This window comes from Podarcis melisellensis (genome assembly GCF_964234715.1).
Source record: "Podarcis melisellensis genome assembly, chromosome: 6".
Taxonomy (NCBI): domain Eukaryota; kingdom Metazoa; phylum Chordata; class Lepidosauria; order Squamata; family Lacertidae; genus Podarcis; species Podarcis melisellensis.
In genome coordinates, this window is record NC_138538.1 from 11366769 (window position 1) to 11391342 (window position 24574).

The following is a 24574-nucleotide window of genomic DNA, read 5'->3' on the forward strand; positions in this document are numbered from 1 at the left end:
CCTTTAATATAATTCATTTTGCTTCTCATTTCCTCTGATATACAAAATTTCACGCACACTTTATACATATTTTTTTGCATGCATTTCTTGGTGGAGAGGGGGAAAGCAAAATTAGAGGAAGTGTGAAATTCAAAGGATGGCCTAGTTTTGGTTCCTGTCTTGTTTGTGGTGAGTGTTTATTATTTCGCCTTCCAATGCAAACTGAGTTGGAATTCTCCCCCATCTCAAGGTGCCTCTAGTAACTGACCAATCAACAGCAGCCAGTCTGTCCAAAGTTCCTGTGCATGTGGAGATTGAAGGTGGTTAACAGACCCTTGTCTGAACTGGTTTAAGAACATGCTTGTGATTTTAAACGAAGAGGCTTATTGGCTGCATGCTAAGAAGAAATTCAACATTTCCTCTGATGTAAGAGACCTTTTTTTTTACTATAAAGTCACCAAACCACAGAAAACAAAAAAGCAAGTTCACAAAAGGCCACCTCAGGAGGTGAGAACGAAAGAAAAGGGTAGAAAAAACAACACAGAGAACAGTTACATGTTTAACAAACTACAGCAGATGTTGTAATTTTAGCTGCTTGGGGTGGAAAGCATTTGACAGCAAACGTTGTTATTTCCTTACAAGCAAGCAAGTAAATAAATGCATACACAAGGCCATTTGGAAAACTTTAAGGAGGGATTAAAAGAAAACACAAGAAAGCTACACAGGCAAAGAAGCAGGGATGCTAATCATGAGTGGGACTCAGCGTTTGAAAAAATAAATGAAACACAATTCAGCAGCAGTGTGGGGATCAATCCCGAAGTGCAGGGTCCCTTCTATATAGCTGTGCTCCCTCACAGCCATGCTGCCTTCTAAGATTATGCAACCTTCTAAGATTATATAATGATCTTATAATTATACAATAATAATCTTTAGGGATGCATTGAAATGATCAGCACAGATCTCCATGTGTTGCCTTTCAGTTAACAAGCCAAATCTCATCTGAATGGGCAAACACCTGTAGCATGAATTTGTCTTTAGACAAGTATGGCTATGTGAAAGACACATGATCACCAAGGAGCTGGGTGATCCATTTTGACATGGTCATCTGCACCTGCACCGTTAAACCTATGCATTAGCTCACAGGTAGACTTCACCGCTGCTGAGGTCCATGCTAGTGCATGGAAGTCCAGGGACCTGGTAGTACTACTGCACACAACAACAATAACTTTATTATTTATGCCCCAGTCATCTGACTGAGTTGCCCCAGTCATGTGGGGATCCATCCCTGTAATTGACAAGTGAATTAGGTTTATCTGGTTAAATAATGGGGAAGGCGCTTCAAAATAATATTTTATAAAAGAAAAGAACCTAGGGCAATCATGTCCACAAAAGCAAAAAAGCTGTTTGGTGTGGGAATTCTAATATTTTGTCATAATTAAGACTGCTTGGGCTTTCTCATGGCTAACAGTGATTTTCACTTGTTTTGCTTGTTGTGAAGGGCCTATTCACAGGAAGTTGGCACATATTAAAATATGGGTTGCATCGCCTTCTCTGACGTTGTCAGGCCACAGTGACATTACCCCAAATGCGGTATTTCTGGCAAAGTTGCTGGACTGCACAGCAACCATTCTATCATTGTGATTTATCTCCCAGGAAACCAGTTCACCAGGGACAGTGTTAACTTAATCGATTTCCATCCAGAGTCTAATATGTCCAACTAGTGATTGGCACTGATGTAGCATAGGAGCTAACGATGTGAGCCAAAAAACATTTGGTTCAGATCTGCTCTTCTTGCATCCTCACTGGGCACTAACCGGGGTCACACCCTAGTCTCCAGACTGCCTGATAGTGAAGGAATTGTCTGATAATTCCCTTATACCAAGGCTATCTTCCCCCGCCAAAAAACTTGCCTCCATCATGAGCTGCTCAGCCCTACTCTTTTGCCTCAGCGGTCCTTACTGAGAACTGTTGCCTAGCAACTACCAACAAACCTGGAAAGGGCAGGGGAACAGGCCGCAATAGCTAAAAGGAGAAGCAGTAGTGCCAGGACCTTCCACTGCAGGGGCAAACTCTCCAAACATTGTTGAAGTCCAACCCCCTCCACCATCCCTACTCGTTGTCCATGCTAGCTGTGGATAGTGGGAGTTAGAGTCCCACAATATCTGAATGCAGAATGTTGCCTTTCCTTTCTCTGCTTTGTGTGTGTACAGCTTGGCAGATGCTTAGCAATGCTAACTCTTATGGCTGTCCCTGTTTGCAACTTTCACAAATGTAATGAAGTGATGAGGGGATTTACTAGGGATCTAGTCTGTCTCCTTAAACAAGGGATGGGGAACCTCAGGCCCAGGAACTGAATATGGTCCTCCAGAGCTCTCTTCCTGGCCCTCAAGACACCCCCCCCCAATTACATACCTTCTTTGCAGGCCACACCCCTCACTGGTCCTAGATCACACATATCCTTGCCTGCTTTTGTCTGTTTGGAACGGGTCCTTGAATGGTTCCTGCTTGCCTGGAGGAAAGTTAAATAGGGATATGTGTGGCCTACTGCACTTAACTGCTGCTTTGCGGGACATCTTTGGAAGAAGATAAGGCTAAGGAGTCCCTATGCAAATATGGAGTGGAGTCCCTAAGACAGTTGGGTGGCACCTTAGATGCTTCCTTCCAGCAACTTCTGCAGCCAAACTAGTGCCAAAGGTATGCTCTGCTTTCCTTAGGAGCACATCAGCGAGGCCAAGAGGAGGGTACTGTTCCCTGGGCAGCACCAGGGTCTCCATACACACTGCCCAGGTTTGCACTTCAGTGCTGCTAATGCAGCAAAAACAATGTCATGAGTGACCTGTCTCTGCAGCAAGAGAGTGCAACAGACATCATGATATGCTCCACACAAGAAATCCACAAAGCTTAAGCAAATGAGTCAGCTGCAAAGATGGGGGAACCTGACAGTTTGATGAGTTGCATTTCTAAAAACTGTTGGGAAAAAATTTGAAATTTATTGTTACGGTCAGAGATCAGCTTGTGAAACACAAATGGAACTACAATCCCAAAAGCAAAACAAACTTTTAAAACAATATACAACAATGGATTTTAAGTTTAAAAATGCGGTAGGCATATAAACACATAAAAACGTTAAGATAGACTACCATAAAGAAATGACCTAGAGTCGCCCGTGGAACTGGGTTTGGGAATTTTCTTAACAAACTAGTGTGTGTGTGTACTTATTTTTGGACTGGATTGTGGGGGTTTTTGCTCCTTAAATGGGGCAGAACTGAAGAGAATGTAACACTCAAACTGTGACTCAACTGTTAATTTTTTGGTTTCACTTAATTCAATTTTCAGTTTACTTAATATATCCTGCCCTTCTTCCAAATGATGGTGAGGATAGCATGCAAGAGTGTCTTCCTTTATTGTTCTCCCAACAACCCCATAAGGAAGGTTAAACTGAGAGATGGTGAGCAACCTAAGACCATCCACCGAGTTTCCTGACTGACCAAATATGTGAACCAAGAACTCCCTGGCCAACGTCTGATATCTGTTGCCCTTCAAGTGTTGCTGGACTACAACTCCCATAATCCCTGACCAATGGACATGGTGGCTGGGGATGATGGGAGCTGATGTCCAATGATACCTATAGTGCCATTGGCTCCACATCCCTGCTCTTCACCGCTTTGTCTTTTCCCATTAGGATTAGAGTCCTTCTGAGACGCAGTTCAAGTAAACCTGGATTTCCGATGCCTTGTCTCCCCCCCCCCCCACACACTTGTGTTAGGTTAATGAATGTAGATTTTGCCTGGAAAGCAAACAGAATCAATTTCAGAATCACACACACAGATTCCCCTATTAGCAGTAGCAATGGCAGAATCCATAACTGCGGGACATTAATACTACCGTAAATTGGAAAGTATCTATTTCCACGTATCTTATGTAGATCGTATAAAATAAGTATGTGCAATGTGTCCATGCTGCTGATAAGTAGCCTGCAGCAAAGTAGAAAACGTTCATTTCATCTCAATTCCAGAGCTGTGAGACTTGACTTTGGGGATTCGGAAGTCGGCAGTAAACCAAATCACAGCGTTCGCAAGATTCGGCTTCCCCTTTGCTTTTTTTCCTGTCCTCCCCAAAAGTTTGATGAGACTGAGCTCCCTGCAATAGAGGCTGATTGAAGAAGCTGTCAGCTGAGGCGAAGACTGTTCCCATGATGAATTAGTCTGCAGGCATTTCGAGACCAAACATTTTTATAAGATCTCTTCTACACAGCAATAGCTTTTAAATAATTCCATTCTGACATGTCCCAACCATCACTAGATAAACCACCCGTATCCAAACTACGAATATCTGTCAGTGCAGCATTCCTAACACTTGCTGTTCACTCCAAGGCACACCAGCGCACCTCCGCTTCGCTGAATTCTCCTCCAGAAACTAGTGCTTGCTTTTTTTCTTTGTGGGAGTTCAGCCTTTGACATTGCTTCCTTTCCTACAACCTTGATCTCAGGACTAGAGATCATGGCACACTGAGGCCCTAAGCGGTGTCAAGTTTCCGAGGCCCCATTGCATTAACTCCCCTCCCTCAAAATGAAAATAGAAATAATGAACTTTTATAATTCTGTGCGTGGGCATGGTTAAGGACGCAACTAAAAAACTAGCCATCCAAGTAAAGGATATATCTTGCAATAACTCTTGAATTGTTAATAAACCAGTATCATTTGAAACTTCCAAAGTATGTTCTATGAAAAGACTAAAATGGCAACAGCAACAACAACAAACAAGCAATGTGCTGCAGAGAGAAAAATGCTTGGGCCTGTCAGTCCTGAGTTCAAATTCCACCTTTGTTTTGGAATTCCTCACCTATCAACATTACACAGGCTCCTTTTGTATATAGTTTTAGATCCCTGTGCGAAACTTTGTTGTTGTTTTGGCAAGCCTACCCAGACATATAGTTGAATTAGCAATATTTGATTTGAAAGTTTTGTTGATTTTATCTGTGTTTTAATGGTTGATAGAGAGAAGAAGGGGAAGGATTTTAGCTGTGTTTTATCTATAGCTTTATTTTAATACCACTTGAAGAGCTTTTGGATCAAGTGCTTTATAAATCTAAGAACAACACCACCTCATTTGTGTTCCATTATTTTTCTCTCGGCCTCCGCATGCCGCATGTATGTATGTTTGTATATCTTGCACACCAGGACTAAGACTAACCCACAACCCCAATATCTCTGTGGAGACCATTTGTTTCTGTATGGAGGAGCCTTTAATTATGTGACATTGACAGCAGTACAGCTGAGAACACAGGTTTGTGCTGCTTCCTCAGCACCCAGGGTCAGCATTTGGGGTGGGCGGGGGGATTCAATTTTTGCTTGAATTTCAGAGAAACTATTTTGTTTTAAGTTCCCAAACCAATATGTAAACCAAAACACAATCTTTTGAAATTCACACTTCTCCGAATTTTGTGATGTGTGCAAAAATGCATACTGAAATGTGCTGAATGTCAAGAGTTCAAACCAGGTCAGAAACACACACAGACACATGCACACACACACACACACACACACACACACACACACACACACACACGTAGGAGACTGTATCACACTGTATGGGAACCAGAAGCACTTCTGCTTATTCTTGGACTTCACTGTGAATAAGATGCATGCCTGGTCATCAGAACCTCCTCCCAGTCCAACAAATTGTGTAATTGTGCTAACAAACAAACTAATCTATTCTCTCAACAGAGATACAAAGGCTTTGCCAAATTAAACTTTCATGAAAACTAATGTGCTTTGAACATCTGCTACCACAGCTCATTGAAAGCAGCCTTTCTTTAGTTTGTTGTGGGGTGCAATAGAGCATAATTCAGTGTCCCTGTCTGAATAAATATAATAAATATGGCTGTAGGATTTAGCCTTCTCATATTTGGGATTTATAAATTATGTGGTGTTGGGGCCAGTTCAACTCCAATTAAGTAACCTTTAAAAAACAGAAAATTCAAGCAATAAGACCTATTCCCCAGTGATTCAAATAGAATGTAAAAAATATATAAATCTGTTTTAAGGGTTATTACTAGGTATAGTATAGGGATACAATGATACAGGGAATGTTAACCTGGATCTGTAATGAACCAGCTTCCCCACTTGGTGTTAATTTCCATGGGGTTTCACAAAAAACAACTTGAAACTTTATTCTTGTATTTCCCCTCTCAAACTCAAAACGTCCTAGAGCTATGTGGTGGTTTAAATGAAAGTGGAAGGAATTCCATTTATACCATGGAGCTTCACCTCCTTCTCCTCATTCCATACTCTTCCCAACAGTGTTTGAAATCTGCCAGGTGGAAGGCGCTTTTGCACATGGCTATTGGCCAATTGTGACCAAGTGAAGATGCCTGGGCTCCTGATGTCTCCACCTGGAGATGCATGCTTGGGGATCCTTGCATCTTGACTGTTTTCACACACCAACAACACATCCTGTAGAATTCTGTCCGTGGTATTTTATCTGCACAATCAGAACGAATTTCGGGAACCAAAAAAATCATATTTCAAGCCTTCTGGCCCCCAAATGGCAACTAGACATTCGGTTTTGGCAACTGTAACCCTGGTTTAAGGAGCCATTTGGTGTGTAGCTTATCTATCTGACTTTCTAACACTGTTCTCAAATCTGCTTTGGAGGGCTGCGGGGAACACCAGAACAGATTTAGGAGGTATGTGCGAAGAATGCAGGGAAAGAAAAGGAAGGGGTTTTCCTGCTGCACAGTCAAAAGTCCTTCAAATTTGCTGGATACCACCCATGCATTTAAGAATGCAGAATGGTCAGCAACTTAACTTAATGTAAGAATTGATGCTTTTGAATTATGGTGCTGGTGGAGACTCTTGAGAGTCCCATGGACTGCAAGAAGATCAAATGTATCCATTCTGAAGGAAATCAGCCCTGAGTGCTCACTGGAAGGACATATCCTGAAGCTGAGGCTCCAATACTTTGGGCACCTCATGAGAAGAGAACACTCCCTGGAAAAGACCCTGATGTTGAGGGCACAAGGAGAAGGGGACGACAGAGGACAAGATGGTTGGACAGTGTTCTCGAAGCTACTAGCATAAGTTTGCCCAAGCTGTGGGAGGCAGTGGAAGACAGGAGTGCCTGGCGTGCTCTGGTCCAGGGGGTCACGAAGAGTCGAACACGACTAAACAACTAAACAACAACAAAAAAGTAGCTCGCATGTTGTGAAATGCAATTTGTTCACCACTTTTAGGTATTTGGGATATGGCAAAACTCCATTTTACTGAAATCAACAAAGCAAACAAAGGAATAGAGACTGAAACACTGTAGAAATTAACACAGTCAATTACTTTACTGTAGAAGAAAACATGGAATATGGAAGCGGGGAGAGGAAAAGGTTACACATTTTACTATTTGTTTTAAGCACTCCTGCACATTCAGGATAATGTTAAGCAACAAATAAGTGCATTTTCATAAATGCTTTGCTCACTCCCAATTAATCTTTCCAAACTTTAGCAAAACTCACATTAAACGTATGATTAATGGCCTGCTGTAAGTGCTTAGTGGCTCCTGCGGTAGAGCATTTCTGAGGTCTAAAGCAAACTCTGACAAAATCCGCATGCAGAATGACAACCTGAATTGAATTTTGCTGAAGTCATCCTGACTCTTGAACTCCAGGAGTTAAGTCCCTCCGCCCCTTTCTCATATTTCCATGGTATTGAAATGGAAATACGTTTCAGAAGGATAGCCCAAAGCATAGAGAGAATATAGCACTTGGGTAATTGTGGCCAAGTAACAGAACAGACACCATTACAACTCAACTATCGCCGCCCTCGCTACTTACATTACATTGCCAAGTAACCACTGCAATTTCTCCTGCTTTAAATTAGGTCCGACCCCAAAGCTACAATCACCGAAGAAAAAGAAAATTGCCGAATTCCAAATGGAGAAGACGCCTTCCATCTCCCGCATCTAACTCTGATATACTCCCGCTATGTTCCCATATGCATGAAGTAGTTTTAATTGAGAATTCATGATGGAACTCTGGCACTGTTTAATTAAGGGGTGTGTAGGAGGCCTTCGGATCCCATCGAGAGTTTGCCCTGCCCCTACAAAGATCTAGGCAGCTTGCCGTCCAACATGAAAACTGAAATGAAGACTAGGAAAATGGCACCTGCAATGTTTAGCTGAATAATCAATCAACCGGATGCTCACAATTGGGGAGCCAACTGTCCTAACATGATGCCTTGCTGTCACCAGTGTGTGAAACATTTGAAAACAAAGCATGCATTTTTAAAGAATATTTGCTATACCTCATCATCACATTGATGAAAAGAGATAAAAGTAGTTTAATTAGTTACTTGCACAATTAATCAACATTAATTGGGTGGCAGCTCTACTTAAAAAAATCACACAATGGCTGAAGAAGAACTCTATATTGTTTCTTGCTGAGAAAAGGCTATTGTTCTATCATTAGTGGGCAGGTTCTAAGGATCTGTGAGATAGATCCCACGATGGTATAATTAACATTAAGTCAATTCAGATTTGCTTTTTAAAATATTTGATGTATTGCATATTAGAATACACACCAGGAGAATGTTCCACCATATTTATAGTTTTTGTATTGTGGTTATTTTGCCATTGCTTTGACCTACCTGCACAATATAAAATCATGCAAGGCATTGTTTACTCTGGCAGCACACCTCTTTCCCTTGCACATACAGAGAAGATAATAATATTAATAATCAGTGGTACTTAATTCCCAAATGCTTTACTGAATAGAGCTTACACAATCATCTTAAGACTGAAAAAGTGGTACGCAATGCTAGCTTTTGAGTAAAGTAATTCCACAGTCCTGGAACCATTATGAAGAAGGCCTTCTTCCTTGCTGCAGATAACATTAATTCCAGGAAGCATACAACTAGAATCTTAGAATTACAGTGTTATAAAACTGGGAGGTCCATTGGTGGTCATCTATTCCAAATGCCTTCTCAATGAAAGTTTTGCAATCTGGATGGAACTACAGATTCTAAAGCAGATGGCTATCAAACCTCCACTTAATTACCTCCAGGCTCTAGCAAAGGAGGTACTTGATGATGAACTTACCAGGTTGGATGGTCTATCCACATACAGAATAATAAGCTTATGATACATGGAAGACTTCAAAAGGTCAGAGCCTGTGCGCATGCACGCACACACATGCACACACACGCATGCACACACACATGCACACACACACACACACATGTAGTCAGTGCTACAAGTGACTAAAAATAATAATAATCCATGTGTACCATCCACATCAAGGAAAACTTAATTCTTCTCCAAGGATACCCAAATTATGTGGTAAGAATACATTACACAAAATCATACTCTTTTGTTGTTGTTGTTGTTGTTGTTGTTGTTACAACTCCAGCAGTGTTTTCCATTGTACAAATATACTTTGCAATTCTTCATGCATCTACCTTGCGGCATGGCTGCATGTAGACTTGTTTTGCACCATCTGCACCCCAGGTCTAGCTTTTCAAGCAATGCAGATTCATTTAAGTTTTGTGGTATGTGAGCAATGACATGGACATGGAAGAATGGAAGGATTGGAGAGGTATGGAAATCTGTATAACAAGGACCTGCTGGAGGGCAGGTTTGCCTTCCATGTGGCTGGGGAAAATAAAGGCATTCCAGGTGATGATTCCTCTTAGTCAGAAGATGGTGATGGCATGGTCCCAAATAAGGAACTAGTCGTTCTCTTTTTGATGATATGGCCTCAACCTCATTTGATTGGATTCCTCTGCCACACAACTCTGGGACCTCATCATCTCATGGCATGACACATAAGAGTCATTTGTTTGTGCATATGTGCAGCACTCATGCATTCAAAATGAACCTAGTATGCATATAGAACACATTCATTAATCTATTATCACACCTTTCTCTCCCACTTCCTCCGTTCCTAGTCCCTTAATCTGGGAGCAGATGGTGCTGTGGACTAAACAACTGAGCCTCTTGGGCTTGCCGATCGGAAGGTCAGCGGTTCGAATCCCTGTGACGGGGTGAGCTCCCATTGCTCTGTCCTAGCTCCTGCCAACCTAGCAGTTCGAAAGCACGCCAGTGCAAGTAGATAAATAAGTACCACTGTGACAGGAAGGTAAATGGCATTTCCATGTGCTCTGCTTTCCGTCACAGTGTTCTGTTGCGCCAGAAGTGGTTTAGTCATGCTGGCCACATGACCAGTAAAGCTGTCTGTGGACAAACAACGGCTTCCTCAGCCTGAGAGTGACATGAGCGCTGCAACCCCATAGTCGCCTTTGACTGGGTTAAGTGTCCAGGGGTCCTTTACCTTTACCTTAGTCCCTTAATTATGCTCTTTGGCTAACTTTGTTCAGTCTAAAACCCTCTTTCCTATAGTGAAATAACCCCCTCCATCTAGCCAAATTGGTAAAAAAAAATAAATACATTTTAAAATTTTATTTAATTTTATGTTTTAAAAAAGTACTTTCTTGGCACTAGCTATGCCCAGGTAAAAATAAAAGCCACTCTCCTTCCCAAGCAAAAATACTGATGTGAAAAAATAAAATATAAATGTGTTACCTGGAAAATGGTTATTATAATCAAGGCAGTTTTGCTGTGCCCTATAATCTCCCAATGAGGTATGTTGCTCCAGTTTTTATACAAAAAAAGCACACACCTTGTGTTTTGCTTTCCTTTTCTGCTAATATGCACACATATACATTTTGCATATGCCCATGGAGAGGGTTTGGGAAGAACTCGTAAAACCACCTGTTCAGCACACCCTGCAGGTGATATTTACAAAACCTTAAGCATATTGTCAGCAACTGATTGAGGGCTGCAGCAGTTGCCATTCCTCCAAACACATCATGATGTATGAAAACAAGTGCTGTATTTAAGTCGTTGGGAGTATTTATCTTCCCTGAGCAAAACAGTCAGCGTGCTCCCGAGAAACCTTAACTTTCCTTGACAAAGCTCCTATCACAAGTGCAAGAAAAAAATACCAATTCTTTACAATAATCCCCCGTAATGCAAGCACAGAAACCACTGGCATTGCAACGCCTCTAATCGCACAGATGACAGGCTAGTTAACAGCCTCCATCACTGCGGAATATCTCATCATATACTCAAGGAACAGGAAACTGACAATGGATGGGAACCTACATTGTTGCCAGAGGTATGATCGGAATCAGTAGCACACAGAATCTGTGATAAGCTGAGATAGAAAAGAGTGAGCTGCCTTTGTGTTATGATAATATCCAGCCATTTCACTTTAAGCAGGGTTGCCGGTCTCCCTCCCGCACCTTCCAGGATTTGTTTGGGTGGTGTTCCTCATGCAGAAGAGCAGCATGTCTGTATCAGGCAGGATGCTTGGCTTGGGCTGAGGTTATCATCATTACCTTCAATGGAAAACTGGTGGGAGGATAGAATGGAGTATTCTGGAGTAGGGCATGGTTGGCACAATGAACAGGAGCACAGCTTCTAGGGCGGACACACTGCCATGTTTTGTTCCAGGTCCCATTTGTTCCCCCAACTTTACAGTTGAGTTGCATATCTAGTCATTTGGATGTGGACTAGGGCTACTCAAAGTTAAGGTAATGGAATCTACCACACTGTTTATTCCAGAGGAGCAAACAAAAAAACTGCAAAGCAATACATTTTTTAAGAAATGAAACAAAGCTAACAATTTCTAGATTAAAAAGGTAAAGGGACCCCTCACCATTAGGTTCAGTCGCAGCCAACTCTGGGATTGTGGTGCTCATCTCACTTTATTGCCTAAAGGAGCCGGCGTACAGCCTCCGGGTCATGTGGCCAGCATGACTATGCCGCTTCTGGCAAACGAGAGCAGTGTACAGAAATGCCGTTTACCTTCCCTCTGGAGTGGTACCTATTTATCTACTTGCACTTTGTTGTGCTTTCAAATTGCTAGGTTGGAAGGAGCTGGGACCGAGCAATGGGAGCTCACCCCGTTGCAGGGATTCAAACCGCCGACCTTCTGATCAGCAAGCCCTAGGCTCTGTGGTTTAACCCGCAGCGCCACCTGCGTCCCAATTTCTAGCTCACTGGGAATAATACATTTCAGCCATCAAATGCCAGGGTACAGTAACAGCAAACACACACACACACTCAAATACTGCTCTTACTGTTGAGCCTGCACTTAATTTGCAGTAACTTCCTCTTGACTTGCCGCTCTCTCTTCCCACCCCTGATAAGTGGTAGTGACATGCACCATTAGGAAGATAGGAGAACAAAACAGCTACACCCCCTCAGTCCTGCTGGCTGCCACTTCCTGGGTGAACAGGGATTTACATTCAGCCTAACTGTTAATAATGAGAGAGAAGGTTGCCTCTCATCAAGCAGAGCATTCCATAACCAGGGAACCACTACCGAGAAGGCCCTGCCACATGTCAGTGCTAACAAGGCACCACTACTGAGAAGGCCCTGTCATGTTGTTATTTTAGGAACTTGGGTTCCAAACGATTTGGGGCTTTGTATGCTTATGCTAACACCTTGAATTGAGCCTGGTAACTCACTGGCAACCAGTGCAGTGCTTTCAGGACTGATGACACAAGCTGCCCCACTCACCACCCTAGAAGTTGTGTTCTTCACTAACCGCAGTTTCTGGTCCATCTTCAAAGGTAAGCCCACACAGAGTGCATTGCTATAGGCCATGCAGAAGGTCACTAGAATAGCCAGGCTATCCCAGCCTGGAAAGGGAAATAGTCTAAGAAAAGTATTCAAGATGCAGTTTTCAAAGGATGCAGTGTACATAAGCCAGAAGGACTGGGCCTCACATTTCCCACCTCTGTACTAAATAAATCAACCAGTAAGCATCATTTCAAATCAGAACCAGTCAGTGCACAGTGGATTCAAAGCGCATTATACATGGAGTCCAGCTGAAGCCACTGTTTCAGGGACAGCATGGCTGGGTGAGGCAGGCTGCCTCAGGCAGCAGATTTGGAAGCATCATTAAAGGGCAGCAAACAATCAGTTATTCATTGTGATATTTTTACCACCTACGGAGGGGCACCGTTTGGATTTTCTGCCACAGGCACCATAGTGTCCTGGTTCGCCTCTGAGGCATTTGATTGATACACCTTGCAGCCAGTTTCCAGTGCAAGAGGAGGAAGAGGGAGACAGATCATAATTCTGCCCCGCCCCCTACCTGAACAGCCAAGCTGGCTGCCACACGAAATAATCAGAAAACCCTTCCTGCCACGCTGACAGCTGCTGTGAGGACACTGAGCTGAAGCTGCTGCTGCTGCGAATTTGCAGCCAATTTTGCAGCAGGAGAATTAGGCCATTGGCAAGAGCACCAAAAGGCATGGTGGCATAGGAGGAGAGGCCAGGCTGGTTTGTAGTGGAATGAGATTTGGTAGCCAATAGAAGTTTTCAGGGGTGAGGAAACTGTGGCCCTGTGGAAGTTGCTGAACTCCAACTCCCATCCTCCCTGAACCCTGACCAAGATGGTTGGGACTGATGGGATATGGGAGTCCAGAAACATTGAGGGCCGCAGGTTTCACATCCCTGGCCAACTTCATCATATGCAGGGAGGAGAATAAACTAGCAGAAGATGCAGAGGCTGAGGTACATGTGAGAATAAAATGAAGTAGGAAATCAAGATAATTTCAGTTTAAAATGTGCACTAATATTTTGTGAAATGAATCTCTCTTCCTCCCAGACCAGATTTTTCTCCTTCTTAATTTGCCTGCCCCCTGTGCCTTTAGCAGTAACTTAAAACACACGTACAAAGCACGGCTTATACTGGCATCGGGATAAGTGAAGGGGAAACATTTCACTTGCTAGCTCCCCTCGTTCCAGCTTACAGATAAAGGCACAGATGCAGAGCCGGTTTCGTTTCGTTTCCAAACGCAGTAACTCCACCGCTTCCTCTCTTATCTCTTTACCTCCTGAAATGGCTGAAGGGATGGAGAGGCAAGAAGAGATTTGCAGCAGTGGGAGGATAAACAAAGGGGCCTTCTCCTTCCAAGGTCTGGCCTGATGGCACATGAGGCCACCACCCTGCTGAAGCTAAGCCGGTCTGGGCCTGGTCAGTGTCTGGATGGGAGACCCTCTGGGAACTGCCTTGAGTTCCATGATGAATGTAAGGAAAAGAAACATAAAATGCATTTTCCCCCCTCTCTGACTCCCATAGGACACTAGTGTAAGGAGGAAAAGGTAAGGCTGGCAGAAATGACAATGATGAAGAAAGAGAAAAGGCTGCCTGACTGCATAGAGGAAGATCTTGGTGACCTCCTTCACTGTGACATCCCACAGGGCAGGAGCACATGGTTTAAGAACAGCCCTGTTTACAAACTATTCAGTTTACGAACTCCGCAAAACCAGAAATAGTGTCCCGGTTTGTGAACTCTACCTCGGTCTAAGAATGGAATCGGAATGGTGGAAGAGCACTGGCAGTGGGAGGCCTCAATAGGGAAAGTGCACCTAGGTTTAAGAACTGTTTTGGTTTAAGAATGGACTTCCGGAATGGATTAAGTTCGTAAACTGAGGTACCACTGTACTGAAGACAATGACATTTGATTGGCCTCTGCAGGGCTGGGGGATTTGGGGCTACCATGAAGGTCTGTCCTCTCCTTTGACCACCAAGTCCAGAGTAAGCCAGTACAGTGGTACCTCGGGTTAAGAACTTAATTTGTTCTGGTGGTCTGTTCTTAACCTGAAACTGTTCTTAACCTGAGGTACCACTTTAGCTAATGGGGCCTCCTGCTGCCACTGCCAGCACGATTTCTGTTCTCATCCTGAAGCAAAGTTCTTAACCCGAGGTACTATTTCTGGGTTAGCGGAGTCTGTAACCTGAAGCGTATGTAACCTGAAGCGTATGTAACCCAAGGTACCACTGTACTGAATCTGCAGGAACCCTGATGCCCCTCTGTACCCAATGACTCCTGCATCCAATGAACTTCTCGAAAAGTATACATTCACAGGGGAGAAGGAGAAACAGCCATTTCAAAAATGTCCGTGTTTCGTTTCCCATCCGTTTATGGACTTTACAAGATATATAGACATGTTGGTGGCAAAAATGCCTATTTCCTAACTTGCTAGGTATTGCCTCCCTGGCAGAGAAAACTCTTCTCGCCCCACTACCCACCCTGATGGGAAGCTTTTAACGGGTGGTGTGTTAAATCAAATCGCTCCAGTGTGGTTTTTCATCAGTTAATGGCTGCTGTGAAATGGCATGAAAGACGGTGTACCCTAAGGGAATGGATGGGGGGAATTAACGGGGGAGTCCAGATGTGGGGAGATGGACGTCGTCTAGGGTTCTCTTTATTCAGCAAAATATTAAAATACACGACAATGATTCCGAGCAACACAATCAAAAAGGAAACACATATGTCTACTCTTACATTAGGAAAGCTGGGAGCTGCTGCTGCCTTTGTTGTTTCATCTCCCCCCTCCCCCCCATTAAATCAGACACTTCTTCTAAATCAAGCCCTCGGGGAGTACGAGACAAAAGTGATGAGAAGGCAGTGTGTGAATACAAAAGTGGAGCATGTGTTTTATAACTAACTCTGCTCAGAGATCAAGGGAAATGTCATTGTTTATAGCCATCAGAAAAGAATCAATGTAATTATATTTGTAGTATCAATTCAGGTCATTATTCTAATACATACACCGCAAAGCCACATGAGCAGTTTGCAGCTGAGATGATGTGTTTATTACTTAACTCCTTTCTGTTGAGTTACTTATATTATTATTATTATTTTTAAAAAAGACATGTTCCTCTTCCTCCAAATGCATGCACCCAAACTGAACAGAGGCAGGGTGTAATACCTTGAAGTTGTCACTTTAGCTGAAGGATGTTGTTGGGCCCACATGAGCACACACAAACACACCAAAGTCTCAATGTCTTCACCCTGCACATAGAGGGTCCCCCTCAGCGGCATCTGGTCCATTCGGGCAAATGGGCCACTACCCAACCAACCTCAGTCTGCCTTCAGCCAACCCCACCTGCCCAGGGGAATAAATATCTACATCGGGACCTGCTGACCCCATGGATTCTGCCACCTGAGGCAGTCGCCTCACCTTCCCTCATGGTTGGGCCAGTCCTGCTGGTGGGACATCTAAAAGAGCATAAAAACAGGTCGGACCACAAGATGGCGCAGGGCAGGCAAAATCCTCACCAATGTTGGCCCCATTAATGAAGGAAAGGCCCAGCCTACCACCCTGGAAGAGTGGCAGATGAAGGTGATGGACTATATGGAATTGGCGGAAATGACTGGGAGAATCCGAGACCTGGGAGAAGAGTTGGTGGAAGAAGATTGGAAGAAATTTAAAGACTATCTGCAGAAACACTGTAAAATTAATGAATGTTAAAATGATGTTGGACTGAAAAAAGTGGCATTAGCAACAAAGTTAATAAGAATATGCAAAAATGAATTGATAATGGATGAAAATATAGAGTTATAATATGTTAAGATATAGAGTTAAGATAAACGAAAGAGGGTAAGGATTTGCTGATTTGATTATGTAAATGGGAACACAAGAAGGGGAGGTGTGAGGAGGTCAAGGAAACAGGCAAATGAGTTTAAAGCTATAAAAAATGGATTTGTTTTTAATTCTTTTTATCTATTTGTTTTTTGTATTTTGTATTTTTCTTTTTCCTTTTTCATGTATTTTGTATGTTTTCTTTTTCTATTTTTTCTTTTCATATGTTTTTTTCTTTGTATTTTGTAAACCTATGTCTTTGTAAAATTTCAATAAATATTCTATAAAAAGAAAAAGGAAAGGCCCAGCCTAAATCATCCACTGCAATGCTTGCTCACAGAAAGATGCTCTTTGCACTTCTCCTGTGTTCAGAACAGAGTACCCGATGAAATGGCGGTATGTTTAAAGGAGAGGCTGGACCAGTGCAAATAGAAACTGAGCTGGGAGGGCATTTCAGATATTTACTGAGACTTCTCAAACATCCATGGAGGTACTGGCAGGCACAGTGGTGACCACAGGTGGTGTGTTGGCAACCCAGGGAATCCTTATCCCTATAAAAATTATGAAGTCTGCTAAATAAAAGAACAACAACCCCAAACCTTTGAAGGATGGGAAAGAAACGTCTTTAAAAGCACAAACTCCCAGCAACAACAAATAATCGGGATTGCCATTGTAGTGTCCTCCTAATGGTCTTTGACTACATTTCCCATCATCACCTAGCTAGTATGGCCAATGAACAGGGATGATGGGATTTGTAGTTCCAACAACATCAGGATGGCACTATGTTGACTGTCTCCTGGATAGAATCCAGCCATCATCTTAATCCTTCTCAGGTGGCCTTTATTCCACTTACTGACATCCACCCAAGTGCTGATTCCAGGGGAACAGGAAGTGGCAAGCTAGGTTGGGCAGATAATAGTTACATGCACGTTATGTAGCTGTCCCCTGCCCCTACACAGAGATGTTCAGGAATCCTCCCTCTTCAGAAATACAGACTCACAAAGAATTAGGGTTTCCATCTAAGTATTCATAGATTGCAAAGTCACCTGTCCCATTTGATTCATAGCACCTCAACTGCGCATGTATAAAAACAGCCACGGGGGATTCGAAACCTGTAGTTACACATGTGTTAAACAGAGACTGTGCAATCCCAAAGCCATAAAATATGACTGAAGCGAAAATCAATAGGACCAAAATATGTATCGAAAGCACATCCAAAAGAAAATTCTACCCATATGGAAAGGGCTAGATTGTTCTTACTTTTCCGCAAAGTTCCAGGATTTTGCTAATCAGAAATATAGGAGAGTCATGTAGAGACTTTTTCTTACATCTTTGTAGTAAAGACAGCAGAATCTGGAAGCTGCCAGATGAATTAAGAGCTGAGAGACTTACCTAAGGGAAGAAAAAGAAAGAAAGAAAGAAAGATGTGAATTAATAAATAGAGCTGCATTAGGAAGACACAATCAGATTTGGTTTGTCACGTGCTATGATAAATGACCAGATTACTTATGTATACTCAATGAGTTGTTGTTGTTGTTGTTGTTGTTGTTATTACTATTAAAATTAAATTTTCAATTATGTTTAGAAGCTAAGCAAATTCTGAGCACTAAGAGAAATCCATCAATTATTCATCCAGGAGTGACTTATATGATCATCCATATAATCCTTTTTCGAAAGTGTCAATATAAGGTAGGCAGTATTTCCATTTTAGAATGCAGTCAATGAATCATAGAATCGTAGAGCTGGAAGAGACCATGAGGGTCATCTAGCAATGCAGGAATCCTTTGCCCAAAGTGGGCCTCAAACCCATAACCCTGAGATTAAGAGTCTCATGCTCTACCAACTGAGCTATCCAGCAGCTATGATAAAATAAATCACAGAATACTCTCAGTTACCAGCTGGGCAGAAGACTAAGCGGGTACATGGGGTACCTGGTCACAGTCTTCCCCACTGGGGTCAGCTGTGCTATATTTCTACAGCAGGGGTCAGCAAACGTTTCAACAGGGGGCCGGTCCACTGTCCCTCAGACCTTGTGGGGGGCCGGACTATATTTTGAAAAAATAATAATGAACAAATTCCTATGCCCCACAAATAACCCAAAGATGTGTTTTAAATAAAAGGACACATTCTACTCATGTAAAAACATGCTGATTCCCAGACCGTCTGTGGGCCGGATTTAGAAGGCAATTGGGCCGGATCTGGCCCCCAGGCCTTAGTTTGCCTACCCATGTTCTACAGTGGTACTTCGGGTTACAAATACTTTGGGTTACAGACTCCGCTAAGCCAGAAATAGTACCTCGGGTTAAGAACTTTACCTCAGGATGAGAACAGAAATCGTGTGGCGGTGGCAGCAGGAGGCCCCATTAGCTAAAGTGGTACCTCAGGTTAAGAACGGTTTCAGGTTAAGAACGGACCTCCGGAACGAATTAAGTTTGTAATCAGAGGTACCACTGTATTTCAGTTATTTCTAAATTTCCATCTATTAGAATATGCAAATTCCATGCAAATCATTACCCAATTTTGGGTAATGCTTCCCTTCTTTTTCCACCCTTGTCATGACTGATCTTCCCTTGAAATAGGCAGACATAAAAGGAACCTTGTGTGGGCCCTACTCTCAACTACACATGAGGCTACAATGGGGGTCAATTACGCTGAGGGGGGGGCTCATCATGTGCTGAATGCCCTTGAAGAAATCCCAGAATCCTTTGCAACACAAAGCAGCTCCTCAGTGGGCATGCCAATGAAGAAATGGTTCCTCAAAGGCAGAAAAAATATTAGAACGGAGGGAAAAACCCACATTATTATAAGCAAACCAATACTACTGGATAGTAAAATTCTGGATAACAGCCAACCCCATTATAACTTTATCCCTGTAAGGCTTGAAGACAAGTGTTTTACAGACCTACTATTTCTTCAGCATGCAATTTATAAAGATTAAAGATTAACATTTACAGAAAAAAAAGTTGCTGCTTAATAGTTTGGCGATGCCATAAAAACTAACACTTTTCATTATAATAGGATTTTATGGCACATAAGAGCCAGAACACCCCACAGGTCTTTTCCCTTCCTTCTCAATATCTAATGGGGGTGGGGGGAGACATATGCGCCCTTTAAAGAAAAGAGACCCCTCAAAAGAATAAAATAAAAGCTTTCGTTGTTGATTTCAATCCCCCTGCATCAGCAAATATATATCATTCCTTATGTCCCTCCAAGGTGAGGTCTGTTATGCAGAGAGATAAAACCTTGAGGAAAGAAAAGGTTTAAAATCAAATTAGTCATTGTATATGCATTCTGTGCCCATTTTGACAATGCAGAATTTTAATGAGCCGAAATCTGCAAAGGCATTTGCACTGACAACAAACTGTTTAATTCACTCGGCAATTCCAAAAGCAAGCTGGAGTAATGACTTTATAATTTTTAATTATCATGGAAGAGCCCTCATCTGTGTGTTCCTTTTCTCTCTCTCTCTCTCTCTCTCTTTTTTCTTTTACGACTGTGCATACTCTATTAAAATTTTAATATCCATATTTTCACCTTCGGCCAGTAATATTTTCATTATTCTGCAAATAAAAACAGTAATGTAAACAAATCATTGGCAGGCATTCACCAAGAATTTAAAAGAGCGACAACCAGCTGTATTGGTTTGAATTTGCATGCAGATTCAGGCTCTAAACTCCCCCCCCCCACCCTTGCCTGAACTTTAAAAAGGACTTGTAAAGGCAAAAATCTCTGCTACAGTTGAGCCCTCAATCCATCTTTTGTTTTTTAATGCAATGGCAGACCATTATGTTATATGATGGATAATATAAGATGATGTTTCTGAATATGTGTGGAGTACCTTTCTCAAATCAATGGGTAACCTAAGGGCCCCACGCATTTGGAGTGATAGGAAATAGTTTTGAAAACAATTGCATACCCTCCAACACTTTGAACCCCAAATCCGGGACGCCATCTTCCTGGTTCTTTTATTGTGAGAGCTCTGTGGCCATTTTGGTTTCTTTGATCTCGCTTGATTTCACTCCACAGCACCCCACCCCCCAAAAAAATGTTTTCCCCCAGGCATGCTGCCCTAAAATGTGCAGTTTGGGGAACTGTGCGAGATCACGGCCCTGAAAAAGTGGGGGTTTTTTGGGGGGGGAATCGCGAGAGATCACAGCAACCAAAATGGCTGCCATTTTCCCATGATAAAAAAATGGGATGCCCTTTTTCTGGGACACTTACAGGGTACGAAATCATTTCCAGCTTGGATTGCGTCCCACTAACTCTCATTTTCGAAACAACACAATGTCTGATGTAGACCAATGTGTACGAAATTACTATTGGTTGGGTTGGTTTTGTTGTCAAGGCCAGCCTGTCATGAAAAACACTGAACTTCTTGTATTAGGTGGCAGACTGGGAGGGACAGCAAAAACGAGTGTCCCCACACCGAATGCCCACGGCTTACTGGGCCACCAAAATGAGTGAACACCACTGGTGTCCCATCTAAAGAAGACTGGCAAGTTAAATTAATGGAATATGCTGAAATGGCAAAATTGACTATGAAACTAAGAGGAAGAGATGACAACAAATTGAAAGAATAATGGAAGGTGTTTATTGCATATTTACAAAAGCAATGTACACAGGTTAATACATTAGCAGGGTTTTAGGATTACTTGTAATTTTGTTATGAATGTATAATAGGAATTTAAATAATAATAATATTTAACAATAGACATGCAGTATGTTGATAAATAAAATAACCAAGGAAGGGATTAGTGGGAAGTCAATTTGTTTTGTTTCATTTTTGTATTGTTGTTATTTTTATTTTTGTTATATTTGGAAAATCAATAAAATGTTATTAAAAATAAATAAATGAGTGAATACCAGCTATCAAATCCTGGTGGATCCTGGTGGAACAAGCCCCCCCCCCCCATTGCTACAGGATGCAGGTGATGGTGTTGAAATTCTTCATGTCTGGCTCCACAATGATATGATGACTGGTGGTAGATGTAGAGGTCATAATGTGGCCAGGCCATCACCCATAAGAGGTACGTTCCCCTTTGCTTACTACTAGTGACATCCGACAGGGTCTTAGACAACAGAGAATTGTGTTGGGGGATGTGTGTCACTGAAGAAGTAAACGAATGGATGAATCAGTGTAATGTACAGCTTAGCTTTGGATTAAAAGGAGACAGAACAAGCCTTGCTGATGCAGTTTTGCCCACTTTACCTTCAAAGAGCAAGAAAGAAAAAAGAAAGAAAAATAAGGCATATCCCATTTCCCTGATTTAATAGACCATATTGGAAAGCAACCAGTATGGTTACAGAAGCTGAAACTGCACCTTTGGTCTCCCCGCACCCCCACGAGCCTCTTTCCAAGCCAAGGTAGTAGTTTATGTCATATTTCAGATAGTGTTTGTGCTAGGAAAGGCTAATACAGTTTTATTTTCCTAGAAAAGTTATCCAGCTTCCATCCTTCATATTACTTTGATCTTGCTAAGCTTCCCACCTCTCTGTGTGTACACACACACACACACACACACACACAATTTGGTATCAAGCAGAGTCAGGTACAGCAGGCAAATCTTTTCCTCTTCATCAGAGCCTGACAATAGACTCAAAAGTTAAAGGCACCCCGTCCGGAAAAGCTGCAGTGCGTGACATTTTATTGAGACAACCCCCATAGGGGAATCAAACAGTGTGAAACATGGCTAACTTCAGCTGGAAATGCAAGCGATTAAAAAAAACCCCACATACACAGAAGCAAGCCAAGTTTACAGTCCAGTGCCAATACAAATGGTGCTGAACATCTCCTGTTAAGTTATGCCAAGCCCAAGTCTTGCCCGTCAAAATGTAAATGTAATGGTTATATGGGGTTGCTCGTGCGTAAGTTGCCACCACTCCTGGCTAGGTTGCCTGGTTAAACCTTTTCCTGGCTGGACAGCCCTTCACTTCGTGGCTGTTTCAGTCGCTAGCAGAATCAGTCAGTGGGCGTTTCTTGAACTTCTTCCAGCAAAGAAGTTCTTTGACGCCAAGTCTACGCCTACTTTCCCTGCGCAGAAGTCTTCTGTGCAGGGTGGGTGTGGGTAGCGGAGGAACTGTGCTCTCCCCGCTGGTCTCCAGCGAAGAGTCCTGGAGCCCCTTCGCCGATTCCCCCATCCACCCCCCTTTATCCCTGGTGTTACGCTGATTTCCTTCCCCAGCCGATGAGTTCCCTCTCTACCTGCTGGGCCCTTCTCCGGCATCGCTTGGGAGCCTTGCCTTCACTTCTGGCTCCGATGTCAGTTCCCTGACAGTAAACTACGTGGGTTTAGCTCTCAAGTTTATATCCAAGCTGCTGGAAACTTACATGGCTTTGGGTGAAACTTTGCAAAACTGGGAAAGGCTTTTTAAAGAGCTGGCAACAGGAATTGTCTAGTTATGACAGCCCAATCTCTGAGCAGTGCAAGATTCCAGGGGTTGGAGGCACTTACCCAGGATTCGTGTTTCCTTTTGAAAATTGAGGCACAGTGGAGAGTGTGGTGTAATTATGATATGTGGATTATTTACACATATATACAACCTGAGGCTAGGATGGAGGGGTTCCCAGCATCAGCACCCCCAATGGGTCTTGTTTCTCTCGTAGCCACAGCCTTGGATTCAAGCAGAAATCAAACATCATGCTTTGCCTCTCTGGCTTTAATTCTGGGCCACATCATTACCACCAACTTAACTCTAAACTGGCTTTTATCCTTCTAACTTGCTGTGAGCTGCGCCCACCCATTTGCCATCTCACACAAATCTTCCCTTTGTTCTCTTAATGGCCCTTCACCCCACGCAATGACCTAATCAGCATGCTTGCTTATATTTTAACACTTGCTGGACCTAGGGGTTAGAAAGGCCTAGCACCCAAACTCATATGGCTGTGTCCCAATGGTGATGTAGCAGTGTAAAACTATGCAATTCTTGACTGTCAATGACCACACACTGTCAGTGAACACAGAACAGGGTAGAGGAACAGCAGAATAGTATATCAGCATGAAAGCAAACTTTAGCTATTTTAGCTAAGTACACTTAGGAGTTGGAGGGGAGTTGTGACCCACAATAATTCAGCCGCCATTTCTTTCAAATGGAAAAAAATATCAGCTGATCCATACTTTAGAAGATATGTCCTCAAGACTTCATGGTTAATTTTTCTAAGCACCAGGCATCTGTATTTTTGCAAGCCTGGTCCTGATGGTTTAGCTGGCCAGCACAAAAACAGCCAGGAGCAGCTACCACAGAAAGCTCACTATCTTTGGTATGTGGCAAATCTAAGTGTATAATAGATTAAGATGAGAAGGTAAGATGTCTGGGGATTGTGCTGGGCAATGGCTGACATATGAGGAAATACAGATGGCAAGCAAAGGAAGTAAAGCATGGAACATGATGCTTTATTCTTCAGAAGCTCTCTGTTGTGCCACATCCCTGCATCTAGGATCCATTGTGAATATTTAGATGACCCTTGGGTCACCACAATTTGGGGAAGCCCTCAGCACCCCTTTCTACACTTGAGAATGTGACTCTTCCATCATCTTCAGACTCTGAAGACAGCTCCTCTTTAACTTCTCCTGCTCCACAGCCATGGAGGACCATGCAACTGCAGAACTGGCTACAGGACCTTCAGGACTTCAGACCACTCTCACAGGGGAGAGAAGTCATTGGAAGGGAAAGCCCAGCCAGCCTTCTGAAGCTTTCAGATGTGTATGGGCCTCTGCTGAGACAACATCTTCCATGGCTCAGGTAACAAGGCCTGATGTGATCAGAAGAGGTTCTGCTAATGGATATAACATTCCTTGAAGCACTACGTCCAAGAAGGACAGGAAACTGTGAGGTCATATGGAGCAAAGAGTCAGACATGCACAGTGAACAGAGGAAGAATTTGTCTTTCTCTCCCTCTTCCTAACTTATTAAAATCCTCCAGCCTAATGGGAGATGGTTTTGTTAGTAAAGGAGGCAAGATGGACCCACTGAGGTACTTACTAGCAGCCATTGCTCGAAAGGAATTCCAGTCTCAATGAAAGACAGATTCATTTTCTGTAAATGAGGGCAAAGTCACCCAATAGGCTTTACTTCATGGATGGCATATTTCTGTTCAGCAATAAGCAATTCTGATACATCCTGCTGCATTACTTTGATTCTCTTTCTTCTCCTTCTTCTTCTT

General features: G+C 42.8%; 1 protein-coding gene across 7 annotated transcripts in view; it reads right to left on the minus strand.

Moving 5' to 3' along the window:
- CDH4 (cadherin 4) overlaps positions 1–24574 on the minus strand; it is a 794671-nt gene that overhangs the window by 519997 nt on the left and 250100 nt on the right. Inside the window, exon 1 of one of the 7 annotated variants that reach the window (XM_081916751.1) lies at positions 17674–17690. The exons of the other annotated variants lie outside the window; for them this stretch is intronic. Within the exon in view, the coding sequence (XP_081772877.1) occupies position 17674 (1 nt within the window). The 5' untranslated portion in view covers positions 17675–17690. Of the gene's footprint in view, positions 1–17673; positions 17691–24574 lie in introns of those variants that run through there. 7 annotated transcript variants of the gene reach the window in all.